Source organism: Fusarium oxysporum, chromosome XI, assembly GCF_013085055.1.
Source record: "Fusarium oxysporum Fo47 chromosome XI, complete sequence".
NCBI classification, from domain to species: domain Eukaryota; kingdom Fungi; phylum Ascomycota; class Sordariomycetes; order Hypocreales; family Nectriaceae; genus Fusarium; species Fusarium oxysporum.
The window spans coordinates 1,521,799-1,549,381 of record NC_072850.1 but is presented as its reverse complement, the minus strand read 5'-3'; the positions used below and the strand labels follow the sequence as shown (position 1 = coordinate 1,549,381).

The following is a 27,583-nucleotide window of genomic DNA, read 5'->3' as shown; positions in this document are numbered from 1 at the left end:
CTGCATCCTTTTATGGAGGATGATATCCACTATCCTTCCTTCAGCTCCGCTGTTTTGAGCACTACCGTTCCTTTCGCGGTGTGATATAAAACCCATGATGAACTAAAATCTGACGCTGACGAGTTGCTTCCATTATATGGGCACAGCATAATGCAGATCAACGACTTGAGCTGAAATAAAGCAACACGACACAGGAGATAATTGTATAAAGTAGGAAACATTAACTACTTAAATTTACCTTATCTAAACCTCTTCCTAAATCTTATAAGAATTCCCGAGTTTCATCCAGAACCAAGAACTTCAACCGGTATTACGGATTCCTGCAATCTCAGATAATCAACTTAAGTAACTCCATCATGAAATCCATCGTCGCATCAGCCCTTCTCTTCCTCGGCTTCACTTCAGCTCAATACGGCGGCCAAATTAAGGTCAAAGACGACGGCTGCCCCCAATTCACAGCTGGCGAAAAGTCGCAGCCTCTCAGTTGGGTCAAGGGCAACAACATCTGCGCAGACCTTTCAGATATCTGCCCCGATGGCAGATGCTTCATGGCATTCCAAGCCCTCGTGACCGGCACCGACAGCAGAACGCCTGCCAAGATGGGAGCTTGTCCTACCGATGATTGCTCTTCGGATTGTCAGACTTGGGACGTTGACTCGCAGAGTAACAGCATTAGTGTTGATTGTGCTGAGTTTACTGGGCAGCACTACTTTTACTTGGGTGACTAAGGAGTCCTAGGAGTAGGTGGTTATGAGAGAATAGTGATTGTCAAGCATAGGCGCGATACCACCAGGGGACCGAATGCCATGATTTGTCAAAGTTGTCCAAAACACTACCAATATACAAAAGCATCTTATCTGACAATGGTACTTCCTGATATGTTTTGGACCGTGTTTTGCGGCAGTGAAGACGTTTTTCTAGCCTCATGCTTGATACTATGACGCTACAATGCAAGATAAGGGCAGTGAACATTCTGCCAAACAATAAGCGCAGCATCAATACAATGCTTTTATCATGTACATTCAAGAGGCAGGTTTCACAAAGATAAGCTACACTATGGACTTATACGTTTGTACGGAAGCGTGAAGATGTCAAACTAACACTGACAACACGGCATAGATGTTACCCTGTATGTCGGCCTCACTTATGACCTCTGTGAAATGAACTAGATCAGAAATGTGTTTCAAATAATCAGTGAAAAAGTCGATTATAAGTGATGGTACCTTGCAATTTATGGTAGTAGCCTCAAAAGATATGAACAGGCTTGCTGTTGTCTCCTGTCAGAGCGGTGGTTTGCGATCAGCAAGCCAAGATATCCAAGTTTTTCTTGGATATCTTGACGAGGATCGCCATAAAGATCAGAGAAACCTAGCCGGGGATCGAAATGCAAGCTCCGCAATCCTGATATTTCGATTGACGAGATATTTGCCACCACATCGTTCACTGTATTGGTGACATAGACTCTCGGACAGGCATCGACAATAGTGAGACTTGAGTCAACACTGCCATAAGCTTTTTTCTTGCAAGTTTCTCGCGGAATTAAACGAGAACGATATACAATGGTAATTACGGAAGATATACTAACAATTTCATTTGTCCATTTAGCAGCGCACGCTCCAACTCCTGTCAGATATTCGCTAAAATCTCATCACGGATCCAAGATCCACTGATTTACTCAAGCATGAACGGGCAGCCTCACTTAGGGTTTTGAAGGGAGGCATGTTGTTTGGCCCGATAGTTCGGATAACCACTGTGTTTCACGGCTTTGTTCAATTTCTCCGGCGCCCTGTTCAGAGCCGAGCGCCGGCTATGCAAGTATCGTTCGTTTTAAGACGGCTGCTATAACGTCGGAAATAACCACTCATGTGATCCAGTTTAAGCGAAAGCATATAATGGTTATTATATGCTTATTGAATACTAATTGCTTTTGTCCCGAGAGCTCGGTTACAGGTCACTCCATCAAGCACATTCAAAAAGTACTCTGCGCCGCTTGGGACAATGACTGGGTTCTGGAAAAACGGGAGATGGCCAGAATAAGCAGGAGCTCCACGCCTGAAACAAGACCTAAGCCCGTGGCAAAATCCTCATTTTTCGGAATCGCACCATTTACATTCGCCAAGATGCATTGGGTGCAAGGTCCAGGAGAGGAGGGTAGTACGAGAGGCAAGACAGTTTGTCGGATAATATATCGTGGCGGTTCGGCACTTTCATTGCTTTCGTGAAGGTCATGTCAAAGACTTTTCGAAATGGTGAACTCAGCGTTTGTAGGCGAACCGCCTGCTACTGAAGATGATTTCTATATCGTTCGCGGTATTCTTCGTACATATGGCCTCAACAATCTCAACGCGAGCGCAGGCTTGGTGTTTTCGATCCAGCGACCTGAAAATCCACCCGACGAGTCGAAGAAACCTGCAATCTTGGCGGGTATGATCTTGGTTATACTGGCGATTGTTGTACCGACGGTTGCAAGAGTTATCATTCGTCTCAAGGGCGCGAGGACACAGTTTGGAGCAGACGACTTGGCCATTATAGCCGCTGCAGTGAGTAAATCGGTACATTTGAATCAAATCTTGTTGACATTTTTAGTCTTTGGCCGTCAGCTATCCATGCATTGTTATAGCGATGCTCGCGGAAACAGGCGCTGGTCGACATACATACGAAAGCACCTACGAAGAATACAACCTCTATTTCTACTACCTATCGGTATGCAGGATCATCTTCTACGTCTCGGTCGGGTTGATCAAGGTTTCGATCACATTGTTCGTTCGTCGACTTGCGGATAGAGCATCGAAGAAGTGGAGGCTCTTTGCGGATATCTTTCTTGGCACGGTGGTGATCTACATCCTTCTCGCGATATTTTGTAAGTTGGGCCTTGCGCTGGACTGATGGGTGGTATTGACTTTGCGAAGGGTTCGTGTTCACATGCAATCCCATTCAGTTTGCGTGGGACAAGAAGTTTGGTGGTTCTTTGGACAAGCCACCCGTGTGCATAGACACTGGTCTACAGAATAAATTCTTGAGCAGCATGCATGTTGCGCAGGTGAGCTGAGGTGCTTCTCTGCCATCAAATGCATTTCTAACATTATTCTCTCAGAGTATTGTTCTTCTTCTCGCACCAATCATCATCCTTTGGTACGTCAAGATTAACACCGCCAAAAAAGCCCGTCTCTTCTTCATCTGGCTTGTCGGCGGTACAACAGTCCTCGGTGGACTCCTTCAGCAAACAATGGTCACCATAACCAACGACTCGTGCTGGCAATTCACATCCGCCATGCGCTGGACCGTGCTGGACCTGACATTCGGCACACTTACCGCCTCACTCCCTGTTTTGGATGCAGCGATAATGGGGACGTGGAGCTCCATAAAGACAAAGATTGGAACGTCGGGTTCCCACTCGAGATCTAGAACGCAGGGATGGACGGACCTGGAGCATGATACGAGGAACACCACGACCGTCAGGAGGGCTACGGCGGGGGATTCGGACTCGATTGAGAATATTATTGGTGGGGATAAGGGTGGTGTTGTGGAAATGGGGATTTTGAGGACGGATGAGGTCGAGTTGACTTATGATTCGGATCCGGGGATGAAGAATTATCATGCGAAATAGGTAAAAGGTCGAGGAAGAAGACCCAAGTTTAGTCTATCGGTTGCTGATCAACATTCAAAAAGATTTTCTTGTTAATACAAAAACGATATCTACAACACATTTTATCTTTCTACAAGACACATGGTTTCTCAGTAGCAAGTATCATCGCAGCAGCACCGTTGCAGACGATGCAGCAATGGTTCGAGGTTGAGTGGAAGCCCCGCTTAGATACCGGGAATTAAATCCTCCAACCTTGAAATACCCCGTCCGCTTCTCTTCTATTGGATCCGTCAACTCGGATGACCCAGACAGGGTAAAAGGGCCTTGGTGCCGAGCGATGGGTTCCTGGCATAATGCGGCGCGGTAATTTCTCCGTATATCCGGGCCATGCTAACGTTATTGAGATCTAACGGCGAACGGCTTACTGGGCCCTTAGGATTGGCATCGTGTAAGAATCGTTCGATCGGCTCTGAGGAAGTCATTGTATGTGGAGTCTTGACGATTTGGAGCCTGAATGAGGATTAGAATGTTTTGGTGTGTCGTTTATAAATATATTTCTATATGTCAGGAGAGTATAGAAAACTTGTCCTGTCTTGAGATTAGATCGGCCAACATTTGATGCTGATTTCTTCCTTAAATCCTTTGCCAAGCATCCCCTTTCTGGGAACCCATGTCCCATCTCCACGACGTTCGTTTAGTCTCACTCACGCAATGCGATTGGCGCGAGAACGGAATACTACAGCATATTGGACCCTTGCCTTGCTATAAACCTCCCAATTCCCGTAGATTTTATTCATCTCGAACATAGAGAATCGCCACTCTCTACGTCCTTAATCACCAGTCACTCGTTTAGACAAAAGTCCAGAGTATTTTTCTGGCAGCCATTCATTTTCATCCCCCCAATTACTTAATTAATTACAATGGCGCGTTTCGTTCTCAATTCGCTGCTCTTCCTCGGCGGCGCCCTAGCGTCTCCTGTCCAGGAACGCAAGGTGGATTGCACTGGCACGAACGCCATTAGCATGCACTGCCGCTCGAATGAGGTCCCCTACACGAGAGATTTCTTCTACATCGGCGGTCGCTCTGCAAAGGGGACTTCCGGAACCATCACCGTTGATCAAGTCTACGTGGAGAAGTTGACGCCTACTAAGCAGTGGACTCAGAAGCATCCTCTTGTCTTCTTCCACGGTGGTGGTCTATCGGGAAGTACTTGGCTCAACACACCCGATAACCGTGAGGGATGGGCTAGCTACTTCACCAAGAGGGGCTATGTCGTGTACTTAGTGGATAACAATGCCATCGGTCGCAGTGCTGAGAACGCTATTGCTAGCTTCCCCATGGCCGCGGGTTCTGCTACTGAGACTGTCATGAAGTTCTTCACCTCTCCCGAGAACTATGAGACCTATCCCCAAGCTAAGCTGCACACCCAGTGGCCTGGTACCGGAGCCGATGGCGACCTTGTGTACGACCAGTTCAAGAAGTCGCTGATTCCTCTTACCACCAACTTTGTCGGCCAGGAGAACGCTCTCCGTGCCGGTGGTTGCGAGCTTCTTTCTCTCCTTGGCGAGAAGGCCTTTCTCATCTCCCATTCGCTTGGTAGCAGGAATCCTCTTCTGCTTTCCAACGATTGCCCCGAGTACATCGCTGGTAGCATCAATCTCGAGGCTGCTACTTCACCTTTCTGGTCTTATGCTGAGGGACTAGGTGGATTTGCTGGTTCGCCTTGGGGTTTGACCAACACACCTGTGACTTACGACCCTCCAGTCAGCGACCCATCCGGTAAGCTCACCACCACCCTCTCTTTCAGTAACCTTTGCTAACACTGTCTTTTAGAACTTGAAAGCGAGTCCGTTGGAGAGGAGACTCTCGCTCATCGCAACTGCTATCTTCAAGTCGAGCCCGCCCGCAAGCTTCCTCAGATCAACAAGGTTCCTTACCTGCTCCTGACTGGTGAAGCTTCTGTTCACATCACATACGATCACTGTGTTATCGACTTCCTCAAGCAGGCTGGTGGCAAGCCTGAGTGGATCAAGTTGGCTGACTGGGGTATCAAGGGCAACGGTCATTTCTTGCATGTTGAGAAGAATAACATGCAGATTGCTGGTATTGTTGATGCTTGGATCCAGAAGAAGTCTTTCAATGGCACAAAGAGTGCTTAATCTTGCGAATACTTTTAGCTTCTATAGAACCCTCAATGATATCTTAGCTGGGAATCCTCGGCATGTACACTGATCCAATCCTTGCGTCCGTCTCTTTTGATACATACTTCGACCTGATAACCATCTAGTAACTATATCGGAACGCCCTGTCCTCCTTGTCTGTCAAGTCAGACTTGGGCAAGCCATTCTTATCCAAAATAACCTCCCCAGTGCTGTGAGACTCTCCAGCCAGGTCTCTCTTCTTGTTATCACGAGTGCAGAGGGTGCGATAAACAATCATCGTCAGGAACAGGAGACACCAAGTGACGATGCTGGTGATGACACCCTCTCGATATCGGGGGCCATTGGTCCAAAGCTGAGGGGATCCAATACAGCCTGCACAATATCCGATGAAGAACATGCAGTTTACCAAAGCTCTCTTGGTGTTGCCTTTAACATTCGACGCGGAGAGTGAGAGGAGAATCGACATTGAAGCTGTAATGCAAGATGACTATCCAAAGAGTCAGCAGATGTCAGAAACAAGAAATCATTAAACTTACCACCCATGATGCAGCGATCAGACCCCAACCAGCGCTGACATCAAGCTTCATCAAGAAGACGTTGCCGATAAGAGGTGGAATGATCAGAACCAGCACGACCAACGATCGCTGTTGGGGAAACAGGGTGCAAAGTCCGACTCCAATCCACAATAGTCCGATCTGAACTGCTCCCGATGGTGCCGTGTAGAGCATAGTCTCGAGCTGCGTGTAACCGACCGACTTGATGACAAGAGATGCGAAGGTAAGCACGGGTGACTGCATCGTAACCAAAACTCCGAACCAAAAGACTGCCCAAGCGTTAGGGTCCAGGAGAGTCTCTCGGAGTTGACTGGTGCTGAAGCTTGTCTTATCACCTCCCTCACGGTCACGAGCCATGCGCATCGACAACACCTCGCGTTCTCTGGGGCTCAAGAACCAAGCATCTCTCGGGCCGTTAGGCATCAGTGTAAAGAAGGCGATACCAGCGACGACTGTCATGGCACCACAGACAAGGAACAGAGTACGCCATGGTGCAAGACGGAGTGACGAATTCTTTCCTATGCCATACATGAGAAGACATCCGACAACTTGTGCAACGCCATTCATGGTGACCCAAAGAGCAGTGCGAAGTGTATGTTCAGACTTGCGGTACCAGATGGACGTGATGGTGACGAAGGCAGGCGATACGGCACCTTCGCTGAAGCCGAGGAGGAAACGAACAGCGGCGAACCCGGCAAAGTTGTGGGGAGCTGCGAGACACATGCAGATGGTGCCCCATACGATACTGTTGATTGTAAGTAAGAACCGAGTAGGTAAATGGATGAACATACACTGTGACTCCGACGAACTTGGTGAGGTGCAGTCTGCTCATGAGGTAGATACAGGGATATTCAGCGACCAATTGGCCGACGTAGAAGATAGAGCTGCACCAGGAGTACTGAGAGCTGGTCAAATTGAGGTCGTCGATGAGACCAAAGACAGCAGCGTAGCTCAAACTCTGCTTGTCGAGGTACTGGAGGAAGAAGACGAAGCACATCTGTAGACTTTTGTGAGCCATGAAGACACTCGATGGCGATGCGGTCACTTACGAATGGCAGGATGACCATGTCAATCTTGCGAAGAACCGCTTTCTCTTCTTCCGGAGTGTATGAATCGTCCATGTCGAGGATCTCACCCCTTGCCTCAGACTCATCAAGCTTTGGCGCAGACATTTTCTTCTCAAGAGCATTATCCATGATTGCGAGTTGATGGTGAAACAAAGAAATGATCTGGATAATGTCAATCCAAGTGCATGATGGGCTACGCTGATCCTTCCTGGGGAGCACCTCAATTATATCATGATCCCAACAGCTTGGTTCGCCGTTATCAAAATTTCATCAAATGACAGCTCCGGGCATCGGATATTCGGTGACAGGAGCCACTATGGGGAAAACCTTATCATAATGCGGGGAAGGACATGGAGCCGACGAGATAGACCATCGATCCGATGGCTCAATGTCGGAAATAGTGACATTTTGCCGATAGCCATGTTGCCGACGGCGGTCATCTCGCCCGCTATCGGCAATGATCGGCGAAGAGCGTTACACAGAGCGAGGGGTGCTTGAGAGGAGATTGTGATAAAAAGCCACTGTCTTGGATGGTTTCTGGGCCGATATCTCAATTTTATCTCACTTATCTTGGCTTTGAACTGAGATTACATGGTTCATTTATCTCACAGACTTCAACATGACTCAAGTCGATACAGTTCCTGGCGCAGACATCAAGCCATGGCTTCGTCATCCTTCCAAGAAGCATCTCTTCATCCACGCCAACGTCATCGATGTCTCGACAGGTAAAATTTTCGAAGATGCATCGCTATCCACGAAAGACGGCAAAATCGAGACCGTCTACCCCTCAACATCAAGCCAATATCCCGATGGCTACAACGTCGTGGACTGCAAGGGCCGATACCTATGCCCAGGTCTATTCGATGCGCATGTTCATCTCTGCGCGACACCGGGTTTCACAGACTTATCCCGTGTCTTTGGAAACCCCAATGACATTTCGCTCTTGCGGCAGCCATATGTCGCTTCGCAAATGCTCTACCGCGGCTTCACATCAGTTCGTGACTGCGGTGGCGCTCAGCTTCCACTGAAGGAGGCCATTGAAGAGGGCGTTTTCCCCGGCCCTCGTCTGTTCATCTCAGGTCACGCGCTTTCGCAAACAGGTGGCCATGGCGACTTGAGAAGTTCTTATGAGAAGCATGAATGCTGTGGCGGACACGCTATTGGGTCTTTGGGCCGTATCTGCAATGGTGTGCCCGAGTGCATGGCCGCTGTTCGCGATGAGATTCGCTGTGGAGCGGACTTTATCAAGATAATGGGATCTGGTGGCGTTGCATCACCGACCGACAAGCTGGAACAGCTGCAATTCACCACGTCAGAGATTCAAGCGATGGTGGAGTGTGCGAATAATGCTGGGACCTTCGTCACGGCGCATGCATACACAACTAAGGCTATCAGACATTGCATCGACAATGGAGTCAAGGGAATTGAGCATGGTAACTTCGTTGATACCCCAACGGCTCGTCTAATGGCAGAGAAGGGTGTCTATCTCACCCCGACACTTATCACTTATGCCCAGATGGCCACGGACAAGTGGAAGAACTTCTTACCGCCAGAGTCACAAGTCAAGAACGCCCAAGTGTTAAAGTCCGGCCTCGAAGCTCTCCGCATTGCCTCGGAAGCTGGCGTGACCATGTGCTATGGCAGCGATCTCCTCGGCCCCCTCGGCTCTGCGCAGACACAGGAGTTTTCTCTCCGCTCTCAAGCACTCAAGCCTCTTGAGATATTGCGAAGTGCAACAGTGAATCCTGCAAAGATGATGGGTTGTGAGACTACTCTGGGTCAGCTGAAGGAGGGTTTCCAGGCGGATGTTCTCATCATGGACAAGAACCCATTGGAGCAAATCGAGATCTTTGATCATCCGGAGAAGTACATCTTAGCGGTCATGAAGGACGGTCTGGTGTATCGCAGTCAGTTGGAGTCTTTGGCGGTTGACGGTGGAATTCCGATTCGATTCAACTCAGTGCTGTAATATCTGATGAATGTCGGGAGCAATACACATGGAACAACAGGGATTTTGAGTATCAAGCTGGGAAAAGCATAAATACAAGTGTCTTTTTCTGCCTCAAGGACTATACTTTGAACGTTGTATATTAATAATTAGCTCATGACCGTAATTCTTCCCGATTATCTTCTTCCTGGTGCAAGATTGAGTGCCAAATCACACCCCGGATCGCACAAAATGTCCAATAAATCTCCATTGTAGCATTTCAACTCTCAAAACATCGATTGCCTAAACCCAAGCTTCATGGCGCCATATCGGGAGGATAGCCTGCAAAGTCCAGCACATCAAAGCCTGTGAGCCCCATTAAAAATGGCTGGTCGTCATTATACGTCGTCGACAGGCGATATGTCTCAAACGGATCAAGCTGCTCGCCGGCCTGAAGCTGTGGAACCGGTAGACGTGACATGAGTGGCTCGAGAACTGCATCAGTGCGTGAGCTCCATTCCAGAACCTCAGGCCCTGTAGACCAGAACTCTGCGTCGGCACCTGGAGGTACCTGTGTATTCTGGTCGGCACCTAATGCGCCTTCGCCAATCGCTTCGTTGTTATTAAAATTCTGGGACTGTTCTTGGTTCGACAGCCACTCCGCCCATTCATTATACGCAGACGATTGTAGCCCCTCGTCAATAACGTTGGCAGGAGGCTGCCTAGACCGACTAAGCTTGCTCCAGGCCTCGTTCGAGATGGACCGAAGGGCTTCGACAAACCGAACACCAACCTGAGCATTTGGGTTCCCTGTCGCCATTCTTCTCAAGAAGTCTAGACCAAATCTGACGCGTCTTTCGTATCCGGGATCCCTATCAAGGATACCTGCTATGAGAGTGACGATGGTAGCAATACTGCAGCCTTGGAAGTCCGTGAATGAGAATCTCGTGGTGTAACCAGTCTGGTTCAGATCCTCAAAGAGCTGAAGCAGCTTTTTAGAAGCCTTTGCGCATGACTTTGATAGCTTTTCAGCCTTTGCGTCAATATTGCATGGCTCTGGGTTGTCTCCGAGATGTCGTCGAAGAGTCATTCTCACAAGAGTAATGAGAGACATCTTACCCATAACGATCCATGCATAGTAATAGTTGAGCCAGATATGAAAGACAGCGCGATATCGTGAGTCTTGCGGAGGAATTGTCTCCAGATCGAAGTCTCCGGGTAACGAGTCTTTCCACTCTCTTAGCTGGTTCTCCAGGCTCGATGTATCTGCCCGACCTGAATCGTTCGTTACTGTTGACCTGCAAATATCAGCATGTGAAGTAGAGCAGTAGGTTGCGGACGTACTCCCAATCAGCCACTCTGTCCAAGATGGATATGAGACGAGCGAATGCTATTTGCAGCAGAACATTGTTGAACTTTTGGGAGTCGTCAAATTCTGGCATAACAGTCGGTAATGGAACCGTAATGATGTCGGGTGCCACCGATCGTGGCCTGTTGAGCTTTATTGTCGAGCACCTGCTTCGCATCAGTACGGTTGGAGCCGACAGGAGGAGTGACCCGGACTTACCTTTCAAGTGAGTATATTGACCACCACAACCGACGACGAACTTCTCTTTCTCGCGCGTCCATTGCTTGGTCGTCCGAATCCTGATGTAGGTCAAATGCCAGAGCCTTCCTCAAAGCCATTCCCGTGTAGACATAGGACGACCCAACTGCATTCTGCGGCATGAGATAGACACCGAGTATCAAGCATACTTGGATAGACCTGAGGCCTGGAAGCTCGATTATATCCGGCACAAGGACCTTAGCCTGCTCGAAGAACAAACGCCCGGGATCGTGTTCATCAATTCGCGAATGGCCCGGTCGTTCTAAAGGGGTCCAGTGGCTGCCAAGTGCGAAGATTGTCAATGCGAGACAGATGAAACTGGGATCGAACCTTAATGGACACGTTTGATTGGTGTAGAACTGCTCAATCTCATGAATGAGTTGTGCTTGGTCGAAATAGAAGAAGACATCGGTGCCTCGTCTGATGCAGACATGAACAAGGAACTCAGCGATAGATCGAGGAGGAAATGAGTCGACAATCTTCTTGAGGCGGGCCTGTTCTGCGAGCGATGGGTTGTTTGGTCGCGTAATATTCTTGATAAATTCAGTCTCATATAACTGCCAGGTGCGGAAACAATACTTACAGCCTGTAGATTGACCATATCCTGCTCCTCAGGGCCTGATATTGGGTCTAAAGAAAAGGCTTCGCGTAGTCTTGTCAGAAATCGGGGCCATAGTATGCCTTCAGTCTGGTCTGCATCTGTAAGTTCAGTGTCTACATAAACGTGTAATCGTTCGTACGGCTTTCTATGGAAATGTTCTCCTGTGGTGTTGCTCCCGTTTGAGACGAGGCAGCTACGGCAGTAATGGTAGCATCTCCAGCGTGCATTGGGCTTTGACTTTGTCGCGGAGACAACCTATCTCTACATTTTTTCAGATTAACTTAGCTGTCGATCCTGCAATTGTTACATACCTGTCAAAGCGACAACTAAGCTGACCCGCTTCACATCTTTGACAAATGCCTGGACTCGACTCAATGCATTTGCTCTTCCGAGCCTTGCATCGATCGCACCTGATATCAGTGACATCATCAGTTCTGAATCCAGTACATTGCATTAAACGGACTTACGCTCGAGGCGCACGTTTTCGGTTCTCTTCGGCAACGCGTCTACGGCGGCGACGTCGAGCCGCGGGTGTTGAATCCATGGTTCTGATGCAAGATTATGGAGATTTACGGGTAGTGGAACCTCGGCTGCTTGTCCTTGTAGAGCGCTAGGTTTGTCGGTAATTTGTACTGGGCTGGCGTCTTATCGGGTATCTGATAGCGCTCTCCAAATGCTGGGTCTTAGTCGATTATCTCTTTTGCCCCTTGTAGTCCTGGCAGTCTGTTAGTGGCGTAGCAGAGCTGAAAGTTGCCTACCCTATACCATCAACAAATTGATTCTCTTGCCTTTTTCTGCATTAATATCTCGCATTACCCGCTGGTATATTATCAAAGCAGAGAATCTCGCTTGAAAGCACAAACCCATGTTCAAACATCCTATATATTCTACCGAAGAAATGCAAATATCTATTTCTGCTCCTCACTACTCTGCTTTCCACCACAATCCAATTCAGCTACCCCACCTATTGGGTCAACCACCCCAAAACTGCGTCACGCAATCACGTTATTGACTCGTTTCTTGAGGCACAGCTTCTGCTATGTCCTTTCGTTTCCAAAATCACCGCTGCAGAGCGTCTTTTGAGCGAGTCATGACAGTTCCTTCATGGGTAACTTGAGTCAAAGCGCTGCAACGATGCCCAACGTCTGCAGCCAACATATTGTCGATCTTCCCCAAGAAAAGAGTCCCCGCCTCGAGGTAGTAGAGATAGGAGTGCGGCACAGAGGGGAGCCCCATTGAGACCCCTACGAATTTCTATTTTTGCTTACACCGCTCAGTGCCGGATAGCAAACCCCGAGTCATTCGAAAATCTGGGGTAGCATTGATCTACACATTGCATAAAACTGCCCAACTCAAAATTACGCGACACGTATCAGATGCGTACATTTAGTCAGCATGGTTTCGTGAATATAAATTAGGCTCCTAGCCCTCATTAGACTTACTAGCACAGCAAACCATTCACTGCAACACTCTCGTACAGAAGTCTTCGTATCTGTCTTAATTTCTCCCTGACTATGGCGCCGGCCCAGACCCAAGACACATCAGAGAATACTCAAAAGAGTTCCGATCTATTGGAGCATCCCAAAGGCGAATCAGTACTCACAGACAAAGACCGAAAGGCACTCGTCTTCACCGACAAGCACAGTTCTCCAGATGTCTACGTCAACTCCAGCAAAGACACTCTGTGGCATCCCTGGACAGGAACGCTAGAGCTCAAGCCTCTCCGATTTGAAACGAGATCTGGTAGTTTCGTCATTGGGCTGAGAACGCCTGTCGATTGTTGGCTCGGAAAGCATAGACATAGAGGTACAGTCACAGCTGTTACACTTTCTGGGAATTGGAGATACAAGGAGTGAGTACAGGACCTCGGCCCACGGTGCGTTGACTGACATGTATAGGTATGACTGGGTCGCTGGACCTGGGGACTACGTTGTTGAGAACCCAGGAACTATTCACACGCTGTTCATGGGTGCTGGCGCAGAGGTGGTGTTTACCATTACAGGAAGCCTCGAGTTCTTCAATGACGATGACAGCTTAAGGGAGACAATGGACATCTTCAGTTTCGCGGAGCTTTATTATGACCATTGCAAGGAGAAGGGTGTCGAGCCAAATGAGAAACTATGGTACTAAGCAACATCAACCTGAGGTTTGGGTTAATAGTATGTTAGTACCCTAGAGTTCAAATTGTTAGCCTTTCCGAGGGCAGCCTTTGCTGCTGATAGAAGCAATATTGTCCAAAGGTCTGACCTGAATTCCTTGTTAACTTTGTCCAGTGCCCAGTGCCCAGTGGTCCCGAGTCACGCATGGCGGCCAACAGCCCGGGTATGTCTGCGAATAGCTAACAATCTTGAGGACACCAATGAGAACTTGGAGCGCGCTATGCCTATCTGAAGACCTCTGAGAAGGATGCAACTACGCCATGACAATATTCTAAATCTCACTCGGAAAGTCAGAAGTCAAATAGCTTCTCGATTATACTAGCTAACAGAAAATCAATCTAAGCAACACCTTGAAAAAGAAAAAGCATACTCCAGGGACATTTCTAGAAGGACAAGCAATTTCTTAGTATATCTCACGCGGGTGATCCAAGTATAAGTATTTATCTTATATGATAAGAGTGCTGCCTCTTGTCATTCCATGATTTATCTAAGTCAATAGTAAAAATCATCCAGGTTTGTCTCCATTTCCATGTAAGATGGCGGCAGCCCAGCCTTACCGACGTCAAATCTTAATAGAACAAGCCTCCCAGAAATACAATGCACAATGACTTTCCCCCCCAATATCCTTATTTTGGCGTTTAGACACTCTGGAGAGAGCCTAAAAAACTTCTTGTTCTCGATCGTGATCCATGCCTGATCTTGTCTCAGAACCGGCCGGGGCCGCCACATACGCATCCTTTGAAGACGAAGTTTGACCATATGATTAAGGTTGTCGCAAAGAATAGCTTCTCCAATACTTCTCCCATTTGGTGATGCTTCAAGGTTGTGAATCACGTCATCCCGATTTTTCGCGCTTTTGAGGCCTTTGTTTTGAGTGTGAGGGTTCCATATTCGGACAGTATTGTCATCCGAAGAAGCTGTAAGAATCATAGTGAAGTCATGAGAAAGCTCAACTGACCAATTCAAACTTGGAGATGAGAAGCCAAAGGCCTGCTCACAATTTCCGCTCTGAATATCATGTATCAGAGCGGTTCCTGTGCTGAGGACGGCAATAAGTTTTGTCGCGTCTTCTGAAAACATCAACGACTGGCATTTCTCATCGCACAAGCCGTTTTCCAGTTTGTGCATAAATTTTCCATTTCGAGTATCCCAGATTCCTATGCGGCCATCCACATCTCCGGAAGCTATCATGCGCGAGTCGGGAGAAAATACCACTAACAGGATATTGCAGTCGTGGCCCCCGAGCACCTTTTTGCATTTACCGGCATCTAGATCCCAGATACGTAAAGTCCGGTCGACAGAAGCAGAGACAAGCACTTGATTGTCAGGCGAGATGGCCGCTGTATTGACCTTTCCTGTATGGCCCTTCAATATCTTCTCGCATCTGCCCGTGTGAGTGTTCCATAGTCTTACTGTTGCATCATCCGAGGACGTGGCTATCATATTCGAGTTATGTGAAATGACAGCTGAGTTGACCGCTCCTGTGTGTCCCCTCAAAATGATATGGTCCCAAGTCTGTGTCTTCCAGATTCTTACGAATTGGTTTCCACTTGCTGTGAGCAATACCTTTGAGTCGCGAGAGAAGGCAAAAGCCTTTCCTGTAGGTGAGGGATACTTCAAGACTTCGTCACACTCTCCCGTCTGCAAGTTCCAGATCCGTACCGTACCACCAATTGAGCTCGAGGCAAGGATCCTGGAATCTTGTGAGAAGACTACTGACTGGATTTCACCAAAGTGTCCCGCTAATACATGCTCACATTTACCAGTCTTCGTTGAAAGAATTCGAATAGTATTGTCAGCATATGTTGATGCGATAGTTTTTGAATCAGGTGAGAAGATGGCTGACTTGACTACAGCACTGTGGCCTATAACCAAGGAGCATGGGCCCCACTCATCCTCGACTACCGGCCAGGCTAGAAGCCAGCTAGGGACTCGACTCGCGAAAAGACGTCTCACGATACTATTTGTTGGCGAGAATACTATTGCTGACAAATAGACCTGTAGTGGGGCTTCATCAATAATGGAAAAGTGAGTTCGGATGAATCTCAGAGCGTCTTTGACAAGGTCCGAGAGGTCTTCACAGGAGTATTTCTGTAGATTGTAAGTATGACGCACTCGGATTTGAAGAAGACAACGTACCTCTAGCCATTCATTCAATGCATGTAATATAGTCAGACAGTCGGTGGTATGACCAAGCAGACTCATTGCTTCCAACCAATGGAGCAGATGCTTTTCTAAAAAGGGATAGATTTCATGCGCCTCGCACTCTTGGGTGTTCGAGGAGACATAATGGTGTACCCAGTAATGACAAGCATAGTCAAGCTCCGGAGGTATGAACTTCTGCGGGTCCAGGCCTTCGATCTCAGATGGAGACGTTCCCGGAAAGGGTAGTCTGCATATGTTTTCACGAAGTATCGAACTCATGACGAAGAGGCAACGACTTGCCAGTCTCCGGTGCGTGGCCTGTTCGTCCACCCAGAACTCCATAGCTCCTTGCAGATCAGGATCAACGAGATAATCCCGGAACGATAGATGTAGGATCCTAACAGGGACTTCTGGGGTTTTGGGTACGTCGAGAACAGACTGAAGAACCTTGATCTTCATATCAATTGTCGTGGCAGGGATGTTAAGCAATGATGATAGAGCATTGATTGTCAACGGCGTTGCTAATGTGACGATGGCGCCAACGATTGATTGGAAGCTTTTGACGACCTCTTCTCGCTCTCTCCTCGGTCTATTGACCACTTGTGAGGCGAGAATGGAGGAATATATGTCGTTAAGCCGAGACATATGCGTGCGGCTACTGGACTCAAGAATCCTCACCAGAAGCTCATCCGGGCCACCAAGAGTAGCATCATTCAAGAACCGACAAATAGTTGCCGCAGCGATGAACAGGGGCAGTGTCATGGAAACAAGCTGTCTAATCTTGACAGTGCCCGGCCACTGCTCAGCTAGCCGTTGGTCGCTGCGAACCACATAATTAAAGTTCTGTCGTATTATACCCAACTCGTGTTGGAGAAATATAGATATGTCGTGCTCCATGATATCTTGTGAGATGCTGTGGAGCTCAAGACCCTGGTACATACCGTTGATATCTAGGAATCCAAGCTGAATCGGAAGTTCTGGTCTGCTCGTAATTAACACTCTGAGTTTCAGCGAATCTAGGTATTCCATATCAGCAAAGAGTGAAATTATACGTTTGATTTGGAATTCCCCTTCACACTCATCAAGGGCGTCTATGACAATGACAAGGGACGTTGGATCTGATGAAGAAGCTGCCAATTTCCTAAGAGGCTCTTTGAAAAGCTTCTCAAACTGCTCAGCAAGAGTTTTCGTTGGGAGCGACGGATCGGCATCAATGGCATTTTTGATCAAACTGATCATACCAGGGATATGTATTGCTAATTGGCGTGCCAGGGTAGGAATCAGCTTCGACATGTTCCCTCGGCTTGCCTCTCCTCTTTTGAAGAAGAAGTTTGCACCAAGACAGTCTCTCTCCAACTGCCGCTGTGCAACAGTACGTGATATGGTCGACTTCCCTGTTCCTGCCATACCATTTAGCCAGAATATGGTCTTTGACTCAGAACTCGTGACCCATTCGTCTATCTCAGCGAGAAGCTGAACTCGTGTCTCTGGTAGGCACATCGGGCTATGCTCCTCAGCGTAAGAGTTGAATAGAGCTTCAGCTACAAAGGGGAGCTGGTCAAGGGTCGAGGTGAGATCGGTCTGCTGCATTCGATGACTGTTAAGAGATAAATAAACTAGCCATACTTACGAGCGAGTGACTTACCTCATGGAGTCCACTTTGCCTTCCACTGAAGTAACATTAGTAGCAGGTCCAACTAGAGGATGGCGAAGTTGGTATACTAACGTGACTGTAGTATCTCAAGAACTCGTGGAGACTCTTTGAGTTGCCGCACGGGAACGTGGCCCAGAAGCTCTACGGCAAATGCGGCAGCAGTAGATGCTGCATATCTCTGCCACTGATCATTCTTGTGGCTATCGGCATAATCGCAAATACCGCGAATAACGAGACACGGGAACCTATCGACCAAGCCTGCGGCTTCCATCTCGACACACAAGCATTGGTGGCCTAGGCTCTCTGCGAGGTTATCTCTAAAAGTCGCGTCTTTGATAAGAGTGTTGCCTGAAGCAATAACTCCATAATGGATCATCGGCTCTGTAGTTTCCCGTTCCTCGCGATCGATTCTGCGAGAGATATCGCACTTTGCGCATGTCTTCCCGCCAACGTGGTCATAGTTTGATGGGAAAAGACGGTCGTTCTCTGAGCCCTGGTAGGTGAAGTTACTGCCAGGACGTTTCATGCCAGGGTTAGCTATCAACATAGCCTCCACGAGTTGTGGTATCTTGGAAGGTCGAATCTCGTGCTCAGCCTGCAAGTTCGCCAGAGCTTTCAATAGGACTGCAGGTGGTTTGTCAAGCGACCCTGTTCGTTCCCAAACCCCATTCGCTTTCGCCTTACCAAAATCATATTGCACGACGCCCCCAGTTACACCATGCGGCTGACCAACAACAACATCACCAAGTCTAATATCCTGATCGTCGTTGGGTCTGGCTATAGCTCCACCAATACCGACCAAGAGACCAAAACGGAGTTGCGGCAAAGAGTGTACAAGATCCGAGGCGCTGGTGGCAGCGGAAGTTGTTCCATAGACCCCTGCTGGTAGAGAAGCGATGACGATGTTATGTTGCCCTATGCGGCCCCAAATATAATTATTGGTATCCGAAGAAGATGGATGAAAGCTATCTGGTTCAGAGTGCTCCTCATCCAGTAGTGCCCTTGCTGCTGCTTGCTCGATGGCAAGGGCCGCGATCCAACCAATAGTATAGAGAGACGGACTATCAAGCTTCGTCTTCTCGCACTCCATTCCTATGTTGACTACCGACCAGATAAGGTCACATATACTGTTACTCTCGGGCTAGAGCATTACGGAACTAAATGTACGGTAAGATTGGTAAACAGGCAGGTAAAAAGAGGTAAGGATGCGGGGTTGCGGGATTGCGGCTGAGCGCGTTTCGTCATCTTATTTGATAAGGGACAGGCGGAATAATATCCGTCCCGGCAATTGTGCATTTTTGCGCGGCTGGAAGTTGGTTGGATGAGTCGCAAAATCAGGCTGAGCTGATGTATGGCCTACCGAAGGATTTATTAGAAAGCTACTGACTAAAGGAAGAGACACATCTGTTCGTTCAAGATAAAATGGGCCGGGCGTTAGGACCCCTATACAGCACCATTTGTTCTTGAAGGTTTTTATCGCATTATCCGTAGGATACGTGCGCAGTTACAGTCACTCAATGTCAAGCGTTAAAGTGTAACAGATAGGTTTGCGGTGGGCCAACATGCCGATACTTAGTAACAGACAGCATTATAAACATTTTAGTAAAGGAAACAATACAAAGGTTATAATTAGTTACCAAGATATTGCAGGGTCATGTTGTACCGTTCTATGGGGGAAATGATCTTAAAGCTGCAGTGACAGATGATTGATTACTAGATAGTTAGAGCTTATGATATCTTAGTGGGATACATCGAGCCATAAGAAATAAAAAAGAAAATAAAAACCACCCAATTGCAGTGCTAAATGTCTCGTAATAAGCACGCGAGGTTTTGACAGAGACGACTCCTTCGACTTTTGTAACATATACATCCGCAACCGCATCGTAATATGCAGGTCGGTAATCTGACAATAAATACCACAATCATGGGGCAAGACCAGACAATGCTCCTCAGGCACTATGGTTCTAAAAGGTGGTTTCACCCTTCGCCCGGTTGTTCGCGAGGACCTAAAAGCATCCCAATGTTAGGTCATTTTCGACTAGTATTTAGTTTTTTATGTTTCTCACCTAGTTCTTGATGAAAACGGAGACCGCCATGGATATCGCCTGCTCACAAGCCTCATTAGACAGAGGTGTGAAGGGCGATCCACCCTGTTGGCTTGTTCATCACTTTTTTCGAGCTGGTTGCTTATCTGACTGTACCGGCTTTGGGGCTATCCTCTTCTTCTGGACTGTACCAGCGGCGGGCTGTTGAGTGGGCAGATAATTCTGCTTGGTGTCGGGACACTTTGGGCGAAGTTCGCACCGGAAAGTGAACTCGATGGGCTTGTCTTCAGGCTCTTCAGCCTGAACACCACGAAAGATTACAGGAATGACCATGGGGTACATGGATTGGTTCCTTGAGGTCTTGTTGCGAATAATAAGTTTTTTCAAGTTGTGGTGGCGGTGCACTGTGACCGGTGGTGCTGACACGGTGAGTTGGTCGTCATCATCGCGGGCTACCTTAGCGCGTTTGCCGCCCTTGAAGGCCTTGACGAAGGCAACTTTTGAGGAGTTGCCGGTGGAGACAGGAGCTTGGTCTTGAGGCTCAGAGTCCTCAGCCTTGCGCTTCTGGGAACGTGTGTGAACCATGGTGAGTAAGCCGTGAGCGTGAGCGTACAACTGGATGATGTACAAAGCTGAAGCGTACAAAGCTAGTGTACGAATTTTTTGTAGTGCAGATGCTGATGGTTCACAAGGGTTTATTGTACAGCGTCGTATTGTACAATATGGAATGTGATATGGCAGGCTGACCTCAAACGATTCCGTGATGTATTTGCAATGTTGAGATTTCTGGGGCAGAACCATGGAGAAGAGGCAGATTTTATAGGCCAGGGAAACTTTCCTTGAGCAGCAAAGCTTCAAAAAGACCTCCAATTGTCAGGGGATATAAAACCAGTATTTGGCAGAGAGCCATGTAGAAAGTTGAGAAACTTTCGTATTTGAGCCGCAGAAAGTTTGCACTCGAGACGATATAAATTCTGCGCCAATTTTTAGTCAACCCTCAGTGGTCAAAAACCTATTTAGGTTCAAAAAGTGAAAGTCTGAACAGACTACACTCACATTAACTATCACTCATGACCGATTAAATGAAGAACCCCTACTGATGGTCATTTAGTAATGAGAAAATAATAGCAAAGACCTTTTCGGGGTGTTCTCATAATCACAAGGGACTAGAATATTCTATACCAGCTAATCCCGACCTGAGTATTCAAAGATACTTTGTACGGTGAACACTTTCGCAATCACCACACCAAAGTCAAAATTTGGCTACCAAAATTGCGGTTCGGCTGTCGGGACGTGTTAGACTTCCCTATTGAGCATGTAATACAGGGATGAGTGACCATGAAGAACAACCCCTAAGTTCCCATATGACAACAGATCTATGTGATGACTCATGAGATGACCAACCTTTTTTCGGCGGCTGCCTTGAGCATCAAAAAGTGCAGCCTACGTATGCTGGGTGAAATGCCGTTCAAACATCAGTCATGAAAGCTGAAGATCTGTGGGATCATGTAATTGCTTAACGTGAACTACGAGCTAATCTGACAATCCTCAAATTTGCAGAAGGCCTCTCACTCAGAATTTAATGTCAAATCACTATGGTAACACCTGACTTGGTTCTCGTCCCTCCTCTTCCTTTGTCGCCAGATAAGCCCGGAGCATATCGACGACCTCAGTCTGTCCGTTCTTCTCTGCCAGTTGCAGAGGTGTAACGCCTTTCTTGTTCTTCACGTCGACTTTGGCTCCCTCATCAATCAACATCCTGGCGACGCCCACACGGCCATAGATACATGCTCGTGATAAGGGCGTGTCTCCCCATTGGTTCTTCGCCTCTATATCAGCCCCTTTCTCCAGCAGTGCTTTGACCACGGCATCCCGTCCTCGTCTCGCAGCAATGGAAAGCGGTGTGTTCCCAAAGGTATTTCGTGCTTCCATATCAGCTCCTCTGTCAATCAGGAGTGAAGCTACCGATGCATGTGCCTCGTGGGCCGCCACCATCAAGGCGCTATCTCCATCCTTACCCCGAGCTTCTATCATCGCGCCCTTTTTGAGAAGCAGGCTTGCTGCAGAGACTCTTCCATATGCTGCCGCATATATAAGAGCTGTGTATGAGTTATCGGTATTTCTGACTTCTAGGTCTGCACCCCTGTCAATAAGGGCTCGTAAGATCCTCTTCTTTCCATTGGCAGCGGCCCAGAGCAGGGGGATGTAACCGCCCATGCTTTGCTGGTTGTTAATCAGGCGTGTCGTGAGAAGGCTTGGGCCCGCAGAAACCGGGATTTCTGTGTTTCGAGGTGCCTTTTGCTTATTCAACTGGTTCTGTATCAAAGTTTCGACCCAATTCGCTGAACCGTCGGCTCCATCCATTTCCTCCAGGTTCTTCGCATGCCCTGCTGTTTGATCCTCGAGTTCTTTAAGCCTTTTCCTTGCTTCTTCAATTGTACTCTCGAATTGTTGTACCCTATCCTTCGCTGTTCTCATCTCGCATTCAATCCTAGCCCTTTCCTCGGCGAGAAGTCTCTGCTTTTCTGCTACCGCATCCAGCTCATCTTTCAACGATAGCCATAGCTTTGAAGGTGTGGCTTGACCATCAATCACCTCCTTCATAGTGTCCTCTGCAAGTTCTGCTTGGCAAAGGGATGAAATGAACATGTACATCTCGGCAGCCTTGGAAATATGGTGGCAGGGATCTACAATAGTTCGTGGTTTCTCATCGGTCCGGGCCATTCTCATCAGAAATATTGAGCCCTGAGGAATGTCTTCTATTTCCACCGAGACCTTTACAATGACATTTCCAATGTCTATGACTTTGTCTTGCAGGTGCTCGGGTTGCATATATTCCAGGCTTGCATTGATCATACTTAAATCCAATGATTCAGGTGCTGCTATTACAAAGCAGTCCGCACATTCCTTTACTGTATCAATGCTGAAGTCCAGGACAACGATGATATCACTTCCCCGCTCTGCTCTGGTAGTAAAGCGAGCGAGATGTTTCCGTCTGAAGTTCCGATTTATATCATCGATTTCCGTGACAAAAGCACGCCCCCTGTCCCAACTGAATGGTGGCCAAATCTCCTGGAGATGTAGTTTGAGCTTTTGATGGCCATCTATGTGGAGCCAAAAGCGTCTTCCTGTAATTTTCGTCGGTCGCGTCTGCCGATTCACGCGGATGCGGACCTCTTGACCATCACGATAGTCAGTTCGCCACCCAGAAAGAAGGATAGGGCCATAGCCCAGTGGTCGGATATACTCCCTAATATTCACAACTGACGGCGTTGTGCAATGGAGCGGAATGGCGATGATGCCATCTGTAGTGTTTTCGAGACCACAATTGAGTAGGCCATACGTTACTCCGTTCAGAGAACTCCGTAACTTGAGCGAAGTGTGGATGTATCCTCCGGAAACAGCGAATGTGTTGATGCATGCCGGGTCAGGCGCTTTTGGAACGATACGGCCACATTTAGCGAAGTCCGCTGGGGACGATGCGAAAATTCCGGCAGACATGTTATCCTCTCTTGGGCTAGTCTGAGATTCTGACTCCATGCCTTGAACCTTGACTCCCCATGCGAATATTGAGTCGTCGGTCGTCTGCTCCATGATCTTGAGTTGAAGCCTTTCGAAGGCTTTGTGGCCCTCGCCGTAGATCATAGGCATGGTAACGTTGAAGATACCGAGGAGACAGTAAGCTATGTCCTCTTCTCTTTTAGTCTTTCTTTTCGATGCCCATGACATCCGCTGTGCGACGCTTGCTTGGTGGAAATCTACCCAGCCCAGCAGGAATTTGCGAGCTATCCCCGTGATATTTTCAATCTCGCTCGCCAAGTCTTCCTTGGTTCCAATAGGGTTCCAAGTCTCATCGAAGAAGTGAATTTCCCCAGGAGCAAGGAGCTCTTGTAATGTCCATCCTCTTGTGAACCATGAGCTTGTGGAGAAGCTGGAAGTCGATTCCCAGATATCTTGTTCATGTGGAACATCAGCCATGTAGGTATAACATACATCGGCTCTCCGATACCACTGAAACATGGAGTTGATAGCCTCATCTAGCTCTTTAGAACTCTCCTTGTCGATGCAGCAAGTGTCGATCCAAGCATATTTGAGGTTGTCTTTCTTGGCCTGGCGACAGCAGCCTTTCACTTTTGTCATTCCGACCTTCTCTGTAGTGCCTCTCGTCATATCCTTGAAGGTGACCTCCTCATCATCATTTCCCCATCGATGCGACAAGATAGCGTATGGTGGGATTTGGCCGCCGATGAAGGTTTCCAGCTTTAGGTCCTCAACGTTTATGAGCCGCATATTAGTATGTTCCGAGCGCCAAAGCCCGAAATCTTATTTATCAAGAGATCTGATCTTCAGTGCGGCTTAGTCGTATGATATCGAGCGGGGTAAACGGGAGCTGATGGTCAGCTTGAAGAGGCTGTCATAGGCTTGAGATGCAGGGGATATATAAAAATGGTCGCACAAAGTTTGGCAGTTTTAAAACAGCAGGCCTCCTAGAATTGATTACTAGGAGAAACGATTGAGGAGAGAAGGGCGTGGAAATTGGTCCCAGCGTTCCAAAATGGCTGATGCAATATTTTCAGCCCAACCTTGTGGCTGTGAAGCCGCGACGTGCAGCCAGCTGCATGACAATTAGCCAATCATTACCACGATCAATACACCAATATTGACAAGGCAGAATGTTGTCCAGTTTGGACAATAAAGAGACCATAAAGATCACAGTAATGTCATGAGACAGATCAAATACATCAGTTTGCCTTTTTACTCGTGATTTCCTTGGCTCAAGACTATCACTCATATTACAGTATTCCATTGACAGCATGGCGCTTGCAAGTGATAATAATGGTGGATGAACCATTATCGATGCATGCTATTCTTCAATCCTTACAAATTAGGGGCTGTTCCTGGGTCTTCTCCCTCCCGGCACAGTGATGCCCCGTCATCCGTTGCGGGCAAAGGAGCCCTATGCCTAGGTGCGACGATCGATGTTTTGTGTTGATGAGTTGGAGGATTCCCACTTTCGAATTATCTCGATTCTTTCTTTATTCTGCTGCTCGAGGAGGGCGAGTTGTTTCTGATAGTCCTCCTCGGCTTCTTTACCAGTGAGAGGGCGGTCGGGCACAATGCCGGGTGTCTCTTCCGGATCAGCAGCCTGTTTGGCCTTGTTCATGTTGGCGTTTCTGACCGATGTCTAAGACATATACTCTAAAGTGATAACTATGATAGAATGCTTCGTAAGTTGTGTAATTAAAAGAATAATGAAGGTTGCTGCTCTCTTTCTATGGCCTATCAGCATCCTATATATTACAGAAAACTCAGTCGGACATTGCGCCCTACCGTTATGCCTGACTGCCTTAGTAGGGCGAACTAAACGGTCAGTAAAGAAAGTGCTGCAAGTATGATGTGGTGACTAGCTAATTGCACTGAAGTGAGCTTGAGAACGAGGTTTTAAGAGACCATGAATTGGCTAAGATGCGATGGCTGAGGCGAGACCAATTTATCTTGGGGCTCGCCTTAGATAAGGAACCGCGCTAAGATACGCTCGGCTAGGGTCATCTGAGCCGTAGATTTCACGACATTTGATGCAGCATTCAGCGCTGACACGTCGTGATTGGTCTGCTCTACGCAAGGACAAATGAGATTAAGCTTAAAAGTGGTATCCGTGGTATCCCGCAACAAGAACACAGCAAGGTCTTGACTAGTATGGTTGAAAACACCACTGAAAGATAAATCAAATAACAAACTCTGTCCCAAATGAGGGCAGCTGAAAAGCATGCTGTTAGTGTGACCAATGATATTATCCAGCCGTGCACAGCCTTGAGTCTTAGTGGCGCAGCATTGGGAATACACCAGCAACCCTGTGCAATCATCCACCGTGACCGAAAACAGGGCAAGCGGCCCAAGGCCTTCATTCTCAGGGTATGTCAGGGTATGCAAGTCTGTTACACTCAACAGGCTATGCCGTTATTCAACCACTTTCTTATTGAGGGGCATTGAAAACATCAAAATAAATCGAATTGAGCTTTGACATCCAGATGCAGGCATTCGAATCCTACAGCCACCATCTACAAATGGCAATAGCCGAGACTCGTGTCATGCCACTTAGCAATAGCTGATAAATACCCAACCATCACTTGCGTAATCCATGACGAGGCTTCAGGCATCAGTTTAAGCATAATCTACCAAAAATAAAGCATCAATATCGGCCTTTTCACCTTGACAGTATCTCGCAAAACAAGTCCGTTCACTAAAATAGAGTTTCACAATGCAGACCAAGACTTTCCTCACCACCCTTCTAGCCGCCCTCCCCGCAGCTCAGGCCTTCAAATTCACTGGTCCCGACCCCTCCGAGCCTATCGACGTCAGCAAAGAAGTCACCATCACTTGGGAGGGCGACATTCCCGACAGCCTCTCACGCAAGTTCGACTTCACTTGGTATTGTGAGCCTGATGATCGGAACAAACTCAGCTCTGACATCAGCCAACTTGTCGCCGACATCTATTTGTCCGACCATAAGTACAAGTTCCGATTCCACAACTCCAAGTCGATGCTTGAACCATTCGCCGACAAAATCGCTACCAAGAAAGTGTTTTCTTTCCAGGCAGTATTCACGGATGAGAAGCAGGATGATCTTCAGCTTCAATACTGGAGTCAGAATTACACTATTGTTGGACTGGACAAGAAGGAGGACGAGAATTCAGAGGCTGATCTGTAAAGGATTGAGGCTGGTTCTAAGGCAGTGTCAAATCACAATCCCAGTGTTTTCGCTACAAGATTTCGTTCAGGGTATAACCTGTCTTGATTATCGCATGTCTGTAAAGAAGAGAATTGGAAATTAACTCTGAAGTACAAGTCACTGCAACTCGTGCAAAAGCATTATCACGTTAACTTTGTCTAGTTAAGTTTTGAGTCTTGTAGGCAGATCAGTAGATCAGATAAAGGGTTCAGTACTTTGCCAAGCCTCCGTGAGTGTAGCTACACAGGCCCTCACAGTAGCCCTTGTCTGCTCTCGCGTTCTGTCAATGGCGTATCGTAAAGCAGAGCTACCAAACAGCCGGCGAACTTGATCTCTCTGCGCCAGGAATACCTCCTCCCAGTCGATCTTGATGATTATCCGTGCTCAGTGCGCTCCACCACATCTCCCGGCTCCCGATCTCGAGACTGTTTGCAACATGAAGCCACTACCTCACCAGCCAAGTCATCGAATCAGAAGGCTTCCGTAGCTCAGTTGGTTAGAGCGTCGTACTAATACTTCAACCCGAGTGTCGGTAATGCGAAGGTCTCAGGTTCAAGCCCTGGCGGGAGCAATCCCATTGCCCTCTGATTCGTCTTTTTGCCGTTATATTATGTGATATACTTTTGTGGTTTGTCCAAGCTAGATGCGGTCGGAAGATTCCATGTCATGCTCACGGGAGTTCTCATTTTTGGTCGCCTTGATAAGAGAGATGTAGTGGGGCAAGTGTCTTATCGGGAACATGCTATTGGCCAAAGTGCAGTTCACCCTCTCAATAATGTGCAAGCGACGAAAATAGCTTTATGAAACCGCGGTGATATATGCTGTATGTAGATTAATTAATTTTGCGTCTCTTATTTAGACACTTTTCTTCTAGACAGCGAGTCGTATCGTGAATTTCTTAATGCCGCGAATCATTAGATCTTGGTAAACTGTTTCGAGTCTTCTCTAGTGTCGCAAGTCTTCCTCATTCTGTTTGAGGTCAAGGATTGCGTTGCAAAATGCTTTCTCATCCAATCACAAGGCCTGGTTCCGTGGTCTAGTTGGTTATGGCATCTCGTTAACACCGAGAAGGTCCCCGGTTCGATCCCGGGCGGAACCACATTTTTGCTAATGTCAATAAAGAACGCGCACATGGTGGCTACTATTTTATTTTTATTGACGATTGGCTGTAGTCCCATGGACTGGAGCAAGGCTGCAAAGAGGCAAGATATACTTGTTCTTTCTTTTGGCGTGGTAATATTATTAATAGAAATTTACTTTACTCTGCACTTAGAACAGAGATGTAGTTTCGAGTCACAGCATTGCTGAAATGAAGCATCATAAAGTCACCAATCAGACTTCAGAGAA

At 47.6% G+C, this 27,583-nt stretch overlaps 11 protein-coding genes and 2 non-coding genes across 13 annotated transcripts; 8 read left to right on the top strand and 5 right to left on the bottom strand.

The window, feature by feature from the left end:
• Positions 1 to 356: 356 nt before the first annotated feature.
• Positions 357 to 728, top strand: FOBCDRAFT_208493 (uncharacterized protein; the record flags this gene model as incomplete). Its single annotated transcript, XM_031192651.2, has 1 exon — positions 357 to 728. The coding sequence occupies one exon, from the start codon at positions 357 to 359 to the stop codon at positions 726 to 728; it is 372 nt and encodes a 123-aa protein (XP_031031497.1).
• Positions 729 to 2,246: 1,518 nt separating this feature from the next.
• On the top strand, positions 2,247 to 3,607 carry FOBCDRAFT_208492 (uncharacterized protein; the record flags this gene model as incomplete). Its single annotated transcript, XM_031192650.2, has 4 exons — positions 2,247 to 2,540; positions 2,587 to 2,860; positions 2,910 to 3,040; positions 3,095 to 3,607. 4 exons carry the CDS (start codon positions 2,247 to 2,249, stop codon positions 3,605 to 3,607), a joined length of 1,212 nt encoding a protein of 403 aa, XP_031031496.2.
• An 899-nt stretch (positions 3,608 to 4,506) lies between these two features.
• Positions 4,507 to 5,745, top strand: FOBCDRAFT_245232 (Alpha/Beta hydrolase protein; the record flags this gene model as incomplete). Its single annotated transcript, XM_031192649.2, has 2 exons — positions 4,507 to 5,365; positions 5,420 to 5,745. The coding sequence occupies 2 exons, from the start codon at positions 4,507 to 4,509 to the stop codon at positions 5,743 to 5,745; spliced, it is 1,185 nt and encodes a 394-aa protein (XP_031031495.2).
• A 31-nt stretch (positions 5,746 to 5,776) lies between these two features.
• Positions 5,777 to 7,594, bottom strand: FOBCDRAFT_254108 (major facilitator superfamily transporter). Its single transcript, XM_031192648.3, has 4 exons — positions 7,352 to 7,594; positions 7,094 to 7,299; positions 6,285 to 7,047; positions 5,777 to 6,235 (listed from the first exon to the last, which is right to left on the bottom strand). The coding sequence occupies exons 1-4, from the start codon at positions 7,496 to 7,498 to the stop codon at positions 5,870 to 5,872; spliced, it is 1,482 nt and encodes a 493-aa protein (XP_031031494.2). The 5' UTR covers positions 7,499 to 7,594; the 3' UTR covers positions 5,777 to 5,869.
• A 268-nt stretch (positions 7,595 to 7,862) lies between these two features.
• On the top strand, positions 7,863 to 9,428 carry FOBCDRAFT_233643 (uncharacterized protein). Its single transcript, XM_031192647.3, has one exon. It carries the CDS (start codon positions 7,989 to 7,991, stop codon positions 9,336 to 9,338), a length of 1,350 nt encoding a protein of 449 aa, XP_031031493.2. The 5' UTR covers positions 7,863 to 7,988; the 3' UTR covers positions 9,339 to 9,428.
• On the bottom strand, positions 9,419 to 12,048 carry FOBCDRAFT_170760 (fungal-specific transcription factor domain-containing protein; the record flags this gene model as incomplete). The annotated part of the gene is made up of 7 exons (XM_031192645.3): positions 9,419 to 10,594; positions 10,641 to 10,811; positions 10,864 to 11,435; positions 11,486 to 11,595; positions 11,643 to 11,764; positions 11,815 to 11,913; positions 11,971 to 12,048. Coding segments are annotated over 7 exons (2,134 nt in total), but the record flags the coding sequence as incomplete, so codon positions are not given.
• Positions 12,049 to 12,941: 893 nt separating this feature from the next.
• On the top strand, positions 12,942 to 14,017 carry FOBCDRAFT_254105 (RmlC-like cupin domain-containing protein). The gene is made up of 2 exons (XM_031192644.3): positions 12,942 to 13,355; positions 13,402 to 14,017. Exons 1-2 carry the CDS (start codon positions 13,018 to 13,020, stop codon positions 13,631 to 13,633), a joined length of 570 nt encoding a protein of 189 aa, XP_031031490.1. The 5' UTR covers positions 12,942 to 13,017; the 3' UTR covers positions 13,634 to 14,017.
• A 137-nt stretch (positions 14,018 to 14,154) lies between these two features.
• Positions 14,155 to 18,551, bottom strand: FOBCDRAFT_265482 (uncharacterized protein; the record flags this gene model as incomplete). The annotated part of the gene is made up of 4 exons (XM_031192642.3): positions 14,155 to 15,753; positions 15,802 to 17,404; positions 17,453 to 17,477; positions 17,534 to 18,551. 4 exons carry the CDS (start codon positions 18,549 to 18,551, stop codon positions 14,155 to 14,157), a joined length of 4,245 nt encoding a protein of 1,414 aa, XP_031031488.3.
• A 1,075-nt stretch (positions 18,552 to 19,626) lies between these two features.
• Positions 19,627 to 20,091, bottom strand: FOBCDRAFT_281444 (uncharacterized protein; the record flags this gene model as incomplete). Its single annotated transcript, XM_059611602.1, has 1 exon — positions 19,627 to 20,091. The coding sequence occupies one exon, from the start codon at positions 20,089 to 20,091 to the stop codon at positions 19,627 to 19,629; it is 465 nt and encodes a 154-aa protein (XP_059468074.1).
• A 902-nt stretch (positions 20,092 to 20,993) lies between these two features.
• Positions 20,994 to 24,025, bottom strand: FOBCDRAFT_233638 (uncharacterized protein). The gene has a single exon (XM_059609938.1). It carries the CDS (start codon positions 23,794 to 23,796, stop codon positions 21,100 to 21,102), a length of 2,697 nt encoding a protein of 898 aa, XP_059468073.1. The 5' UTR covers positions 23,797 to 24,025; the 3' UTR covers positions 20,994 to 21,099.
• Positions 24,026 to 25,594: 1,569 nt separating this feature from the next.
• On the top strand, positions 25,595 to 26,356 carry FOBCDRAFT_233635 (uncharacterized protein). The gene has a single exon (XM_054707545.2). The coding sequence runs from the start codon at positions 25,766 to 25,768 to the stop codon at positions 26,213 to 26,215; it is 450 nt and encodes a 149-aa protein (XP_054563520.1). The 5' UTR covers positions 25,595 to 25,765; the 3' UTR covers positions 26,216 to 26,356.
• Positions 26,357 to 26,713: 357 nt separating this feature from the next.
• On the top strand, positions 26,714 to 26,807 carry FOBCDRAFT_t270. Its single transcript has one exon. It is a non-coding gene; the product is annotated as a tRNA-Ile (tRNA).
• Positions 26,808 to 27,261: 454 nt separating this feature from the next.
• On the top strand, positions 27,262 to 27,335 carry FOBCDRAFT_t271. The gene has a single exon. It is a non-coding gene; the product is annotated as a tRNA-Val (tRNA).
• Positions 27,336 to 27,583: the final 248 nt, after the last annotated feature.

Bases quoted from the DNA above. Each gene is read 5' to 3' on its own strand.
- FOBCDRAFT_254108 (XM_031192648.3), bottom strand. From the start codon at position 7,498: ATGGATAATGCTCTTGAGAAGAAAATGTCTGCGCCAAAGCTTGATGAG. The intron at 7,048-7,093 runs GTATGTTCATCC...TACAATCAACAG, and splicing joins AAGTTCGTCGGAGTCACAGT to TATCGTATGGGGCACCATCT. The intron at 6,236-6,284 runs GTAAGTTTAATG...CTCTTTGGATAG, and splicing joins TGATCGCTGCATCATGGGTG to TCATCTTGCATTACAGCTTC.
- FOBCDRAFT_233643 (XM_031192647.3), top strand. From the start codon at position 7,989: ATGACTCAAGTCGATACAGTTCCTGGCGCAGACATCAAGCCATGGCTT.
- FOBCDRAFT_254105 (XM_031192644.3), top strand. From the start codon at position 13,018: ATGGCGCCGGCCCAGACCCAAGACACATCAGAGAATACTCAAAAGAGT. The intron at 13,356-13,401 runs GTGAGTACAGGA...TGACATGTATAG, and splicing joins GGGAATTGGAGATACAAGGA to GTATGACTGGGTCGCTGGAC.
- FOBCDRAFT_233638 (XM_059609938.1), bottom strand. From the start codon at position 23,796: ATGCGGCTCATAAACGTTGAGGACCTAAAGCTGGAAACCTTCATCGGC.
- FOBCDRAFT_233635 (XM_054707545.2), top strand. From the start codon at position 25,766: ATGCAGACCAAGACTTTCCTCACCACCCTTCTAGCCGCCCTCCCCGCA.